Source organism: Nicotiana sylvestris, chromosome 1 (genome assembly GCF_000393655.2).
Source record: "Nicotiana sylvestris chromosome 1, ASM39365v2, whole genome shotgun sequence".
NCBI classification, from domain to species: domain Eukaryota; kingdom Viridiplantae; phylum Streptophyta; class Magnoliopsida; order Solanales; family Solanaceae; genus Nicotiana; species Nicotiana sylvestris.
Genome location: NC_091057.1, coordinates 186619869 through 186626326, shown reverse-complemented (window position 1 = coordinate 186626326; position 6458 = coordinate 186619869). Strand labels below are relative to the sequence as shown.

General features: G+C 38.3%; 1 protein-coding gene across 2 annotated transcripts; it reads left to right on the top strand.

Annotated features, from left to right (window-relative positions):
• Positions 1 to 1922: 1922 nt before the first annotated feature.
• LOC104232108 (probable hexosyltransferase MUCI70) lies at positions 1923 to 6458 on the top strand. 2 transcript variants are annotated; one of them, XM_009785208.2, is made up of 8 exons: positions 1933 to 2023; positions 2117 to 2232; positions 3228 to 3407; positions 3778 to 3846; positions 3939 to 4138; positions 4854 to 5269; positions 5618 to 5802; positions 5950 to 6458. In XM_009785208.2, exons 2-8 carry the CDS (start codon positions 2172 to 2174, stop codon positions 6318 to 6320), a joined length of 1482 nt encoding a protein of 493 aa, XP_009783510.1. In that variant the 5' UTR covers positions 1933 to 2023; positions 2117 to 2171; the 3' UTR covers positions 6321 to 6458. The 2 variants fall into 2 exon arrangements, with proteins under 2 accessions (XP_009783509.1, XP_009783510.1); XM_009785207.2 differs by having other exon boundaries at positions 1923 to 2232.

The following is a 6458-nucleotide window of genomic DNA, read 5'->3' as shown; positions in this document are numbered from 1 at the left end:
TGCCCAAGATAACAGTCCCCGAGTAGAGATAGTCGTGGCCTTTAAAATGCGGGAGTTGCCTGATAGGTCTTATTCCCCCAAGATCTAGTGGCTTGGGCCGCCCGAGTTTATTTCGGATGACAGTCCCCGAGTGAGGGAGTGATCATTCGAACTCCAGTTATGAGCGGCCCTTGAGCTTGTTACCTTTAGGAGAACGTAAGTATGAAATTTTTTAAGGGATGTAAAGAAGAAAATTTTAAAACATAAGATGATTGCAAGGAAAAGTCTTCTCTATATTCTTGTGCAAGATAGTAACATAAGTATACATGCTTTGTGTTAGGGTTCGATCAGCCTAGTGGGAACGGTTCGTTTGACCGTTTGGCCCTTACGATACATCCTACCTGTTGATATCCTTCAGCTACGAAGTTTCTTTCCTTGCTAACATCGCATCAGAGGGTGATGCCCCCAATATTCGAGGTTGATTATAGAGGAAACTCAGATACTGTTAGTGCCAGCTTTGACACTGATCCGTGATCGGTCCTTGATTCTAAGTTAGAATGATTCATTGTTGCCTCGTTAAAAACCTTGCCGGAAAACCCATTTGGGATAAAACCATTTCAAGAAAAAAAGAGTACAACACATGCTTTCAGACATAAAGACTTTGTACCGCTCCTTGTCGATCACTTGCAAGTGTTATTTCGAAAAATAAAAGGAAATGAATTGGGTCATGTGTTAGCAGTAATATCGTTTTAGGTGAGTTACATTCCAATTGCTCGATAGTTGTTCCCCGTTCATCGTTTCGAGCTTCTAGGATCCTTTCTTGTTGACCTCGAGAATTTGTACAGTCATTCCAGTTCGGATCCAACTTCCCTTCGTTCGGGTTCCGAGTGTTTAGTGTGACCTTCCTTAGTACTAAGTCCCCAATATTGAAATATTGAAGGTTGGCCCTTCGATTATAATACCTCTCGATCCGTTACTTTTGATCAACCAATCGAACAAGGGCGGTTTCACGCCTTTCATCTAATAGCTCCAGGCTCGTATTCATGGCTTCGCCATTTGATTCCTTTGTTGCATATCAGAATTTGATACTTGGCTCCCCTACCTCGACCGGTATTAGAGCGATATGCCCAAAGGACTTCGGGCAGGATCGCCCGAGCTCGAGCTTTGACCTGTCACGTTTCAACATTGGGTTAACGTGAGATTAAATCGAGTTCGAGCCCAAGTTATATCGAACTAAGACACGAAGTTAAATCGTTGAGCTCGTGACTCCAAGACCGAACAAGATCGAGGGAACTTTGTCGATCCAAATAACGGAAGACCGAAATATCCGGGATTGGTTGGAGATCACAGCGGAAATCTCGACACGTATCAAGGAGAGACCAATTAATTAGCAGATCATGAGATTGGTTACCTTTTATAAAATTGTATCAAGAATAGGACTCCCCTACTACATAAAGGGAGGTTTGATCATTTGCAAAACACAATGTAATACACAACAAAAAGTAATACACTATTATTTCTAGCTCTTATCATCTTGTTATTTTGTTCTAACATCAGTTGAGGCAATTCTTGGCTCGAGGGTTACCAAACTTAAAGGTCAACGCTGTTTAATTTGTGTGGTTTGCATTTATTTTCTTATCATTAATTTGTTTTCTTAATTTGTATCAAGTTATATCACGTATCCTACCGCATATAAATTTAATTGTTATCCGATTTTGAGGGTAAACACAATTACTAATACTCCATTTTAACGACACAAATGTCAAAAGATACTTGAAACATTGAAATTATTTATTATTTGTTGAGGTTTGTTGAATAAAAAAGCACATGAAATAAAAAAGAGAATAAAGTGAAGGAAAAAAATTGTATGATTTCCATAAGAAAATAATTTCTGAACGGCGACCGACGTCGTTTTATGCTCTAATCCTTCAAGATCCGTCGGCGTCTTCCCTCATTTCCTTCTTCGATAGCTTCTGTGATTCAAGAAAATGTTTTGATAAATAGGGATTCAATTAAATTTTTTCTCAGATTTTCAAATTGCAAGGTGAAATACGCAAAACCCATTTCAAGTTAGTCTTAATTTTCGAATGTGGGGTTTTTAATATAATCCCCCCCCCCCCCTGGATCTTGTATTCAGAGCAGTAGAGTTCGCCATTTTATAAGCTGAAAGATCCCTTCATTATGCATTGAGAATGGACAGTGTTTCTTTAAGAGCTATTCGAAGACCAGACCGTAACCATCTTCAATCTAGAGGTAAACCCAAATGTAGCTGACTAATAATTACATACTCTGTCCAATTTATATTTACTCTCTCCATTTTGAGATGTCCAAAATATTTGAATATTTATCTATGTAACTTTAACAGTTTCGAAGAATTCATAATCATTTATAACTCCTTAACCATTGATGTGGTAATTTTTTTACTACGATGCTGCTGAGCCTGCTTACACACGCAAGGCAGGTATCGGGAAACTCTGCCCACCAAGGCTTAGGTAGCGGGAAAAAATTACTACCTAGTAGTTTTTTTGTTGCATCACTTAGTATTTTTTTGAATCTGAGACCTCATGGTTCTCCTCTCTTGATTGACCACTTGCAACCATCGATCGATTTGATATTTTCCGTAACAAATTTAACTTCATAGCAAGTATTGATTATTTGCTTCTATTATCACCAATGTAATACACAAGCCAAATATATACATTAAGCTCTATGTTTTATATTTACGAAGGAACGGTGTCCTGCACTGCAATGGTGGCTGTATATCTGTGAAACTGAACTGGAAATTAGTGTAGTTATGATGGAGAGTGTCTTGCGTTTCAGCACTGCAGTAGTAGTGCTCTGTAGCAGTGGCAGACACAAGAAGTTATACAAGGGGATTCAAAAAAATAACTAAGAATGTCATACCTCGGATTTGAACCTATGACCTAAAGCAATTTTTGAACCCCCTTAGTCACTTTACTAGAATTTGCCATCTATCAAGGGGATTCAACGGTATCAATATACAAAAAAAAAAAAAAATTGCTCTATTTGCACAATGTAATTTTCAGCATAGGGGATTCAATTGAACCCCCTTTCGTCAGCTTAACTTCGTCCCTTCCCTGTATCTCTATTGAAACTGAACTGGAAATTAGTATAATTTTTTTTGAGAAGAGGAAATTAGTATAATTAGATAAAGGATGTCTTGCGTTGTAGTGGTAGTGCTTGTATTACTGTTGAAATTGAATAGGAAAAATTAACTGTGAATGCAGATGGTAAGGAAGATTTCCTTGCAAGTGGGAAGTTATACCACGACTCCCCAATGAGGATTATATGGAAAAGGGGCTTCATTCGGCTGGTTCTTGTGGCCGGAATTATTTGGGGGATGCTCATTCTAACCGCATTGTTATTTCATGCTTGGTCTTGCCAGTCTTCTATTGCTTTCTTTTCAGGTAACTATTTTACATTTCTTGCTTTCTTTTCCTTTGCCATATTTATGGTAGTATTTGCTTTTGCTGTTGCTTTGAGTTACATCGGATTGGATGAGGGGATTGTGGTAATGAACAATGTGATTTATCATTGCTGGTCCCAATTGGTAAACCTAGTATATTTAGCACCTTGATTCTTAAGGTGAACTAAACATTACCTTGCTTTCACAATTTCTCTAACTTTATGGATAATGGAAACATGACATTTTTGAAGGTGGAAGTAGTATGTATGATCTTGTTACAGTCATTTTTTGTTTCAGAAATTAATTAGCAGCCTATACTTTTTGCCTTTCGAAATTGGATTCTGCATTTATCTTTCTTTCTTGACATGCAGCCCTTTGTAACAAAAGCAGTAAAATATATGAAGTTATTCAGAGTATGGGACTTGTGACACCTCCACATCGTGAGTCTCTCAAATTTATCACTCCAAACTTTTGTATCTAAATGTATCTGAGAAATGTTAAGGTTGCTGTTTTATCTCTTGTGTATGTATAGGTTGTCATATTCCTGTAGCAGATGATCCAAATGAGATTGTTATTCCGAAAAGGAGATCTCCGGAAAAGTATGTGCAATCTCTTTCTTACTTTATGGAGGATGTGACAGCAACCAACGGATCTCAGTCGTCGCCTCTGTTTGGAGGAAATATAACATGGAAACAGAGAGATGAGAGCTTTAAAGTAAAACCAAACATGAAGGTAAACATACCGCCTTATCTAACTTAGTTTGAGGCTTCCGCTGTTTCTATACCTGTTTGTTGCATTTACCTGGCCTACTTTTCTCTCCTTCTTAAAAACAAAGCTCTGGGAAAGACCAAATTTTGCTCAGAGAAGGAGCAGTGAAGAATGACTTGAAAACAAAATCTACCTTTAGCTTTTGGTATATGTACTATATTTTGAGTACAAATCAGTTTTGGTGCTATCCTCATTCTTAATTAAGTAGTCCATTTTTTACATGTCTTCACATATTGTAACCAATAAAGTATTTTGAGATAAGTGTCTCCAACAACAACAACAACAACCCAGTATAATCCCACTTAGTGGGGTCTGGGGAGGGTAGTGTGTACGCAGACCTTACCCCTACCCTGGGGTAGAGAGGCTGTTTCCAAATAGACCCCCGACATCCTTCCCTCCAAGAACTTCCCACCTTACTCTTGGGGAGACTCGAACTCACAACCTCTTGTCTCCGATTCCCCAAATTATCAAAATGGCTCAAAAAAGACTACCAAGTGAATGTGACTACTACTCTACTAAGGAATGCAATTGACCGGGAAAGAGGAATGGAAATATGTTACATGCTCGGGGCACCCTACTCCTAACTCCTGAGGATTTGGTTTCCTTGTCATTATTCTCGGGAACAATTTGAGTTTGCTACTTCATATGCTTCCAGATTTGATTTATATTTCATCTGTAGGTGCACTGTGGCTTTATACGAAATGGTGGTGCAGAAATGGCTCAGAAAGACATCAAATATGTCAAGAAGTGCCGGTTTGTTGTTGCCTCTGGTATTTTTGATGGATATGATACACCTCACCAGCCGTCAAATATAAGTGCACGTTCTCAGAAGCTCTTTTGCTTTCTTATGGTTGTCGATGAAGTATCCCTTGAGTTCATCAAGAAAAATGTTACGGTTAGAGAGGACAATGAAGGGGGAGAATGGGTTGGTATTTGGCGCTTGATTCTATTGAAGCATCCTCCGTATGATGAGCCTAGAAGGAATGGAAAAGTTCCCAAAATATTAACCCACAGATTATTTCCTCAAGCACAGTACAGCATCTGGATTGATGGTAAAATGGAGCTGATAGTTGACCCATTGCTACTACTTGAAAGGTATGGTACTAGTTATGATATCAGTATTTTATTCTTATTTCACTCCTCGCCAGCATGAATGTAGCCCCCCCCCCTTTTTTTTTTCTTTTTTTTTTTTCCTTTTGATTCCTAATGTCGTCAGGTTACTGGATTTACTTGAATAGCTTAAGTAATAATGGGTATATTTCCTTCTCAAAAAAAATAATGGTTAGATTCAGGGCTTGCAGTTATTTCTTGTACATGGATTTCTGTTTTGTTAATTTCTCTCGTTAAAAGTTTTAACCAAATAAAAGAAAGTCTCCTGTGTTTAGAAAGTACTGCATCTTGATTGAGCATGAGTGGTCTAACTTAGATGGTGGCTACTTGAAGATACTTGTGGCGTGAGAAGAATACGTTTGCAATTGCTCAGCACAAGCATCACCGCAATGTGTATGAAGAGGCTGATGCAAACAAAAGGAGAAAGCGATATGCTCGTCCTCTGATTGATCTTCATATGAAGATATATCGCTACGAGGGAATGGAACCATGGAATCCAAAGAAAAGCACTCCTAGTGGTAAGTTAAAGGCCTTTGTTGTATGTTCTAATTGGTAACAAGGCTAGTATTTTCTAATCACTAAAAGGAGTGTCAACTTCTCCAGGACATTAATTCTTTCTCATCAGTCACTTCTCAATTATAGTGAAAACTTTTTGGTATACGCAGATGTTCCAGAAGGAGCCGTTATCATACGAGAACATACTGCGCTGAGTAATTTGTTTAGTTGCTTGTGGTTCAATGAAGTTCACCTCTTCACACCGAGAGATCAGCTGAGCTTTGGGTATGTTGTCTATAGGTTAGGAGGCTTGTTCAAATTTTTCATGTTTCCTAATTGTGAGTATAACTCCGTCTTTATTTTGCACAATCATACCCGCGAACATTCATCCAAAGTAGAGTGGGTAAAATCTTTGGATGAATTTAAGAAGAAAACTGGTTTGAAAGAGAGTAGGGGAGGATTAGGGTTGTGGACTCCTTATCCGGGGAATCTGGATTCGGTTGTATTACCATCTGTAAAGAGAACTTCAAAAGCTGGATGAGAATGGAGTTATATTTCTATTTCACATTTTTGGTTTTGGCAACTTCTTGGGAGTTAGTAGTGTTGCCTGCCCACCCAATTATGAAGAACAATGTAATGCATTGTATTATCCTTCATCAGTTTTGAGGCTTTCTTTGGA

Excerpts from the sequence above, each read along its gene's own strand:
- LOC104232108 (XM_009785207.2), top strand. The coding sequence starts at position 2,172 with ATGGACAGTGTTTCTTTAAGAGCTATTCGAAGACCAGACCGTAACCAT. Across the intron at positions 3,408-3,777 it reads TTCTATTGCTTTCTTTTCAG|CCCTTTGTAACAAAAGCAGT; the intron begins GTAACTATTTTA and ends CTTGACATGCAG. Across the intron at positions 3,847-3,938 it reads ACTTGTGACACCTCCACATC|GTTGTCATATTCCTGTAGCA; the intron begins GTGAGTCTCTCA and ends GTGTATGTATAG.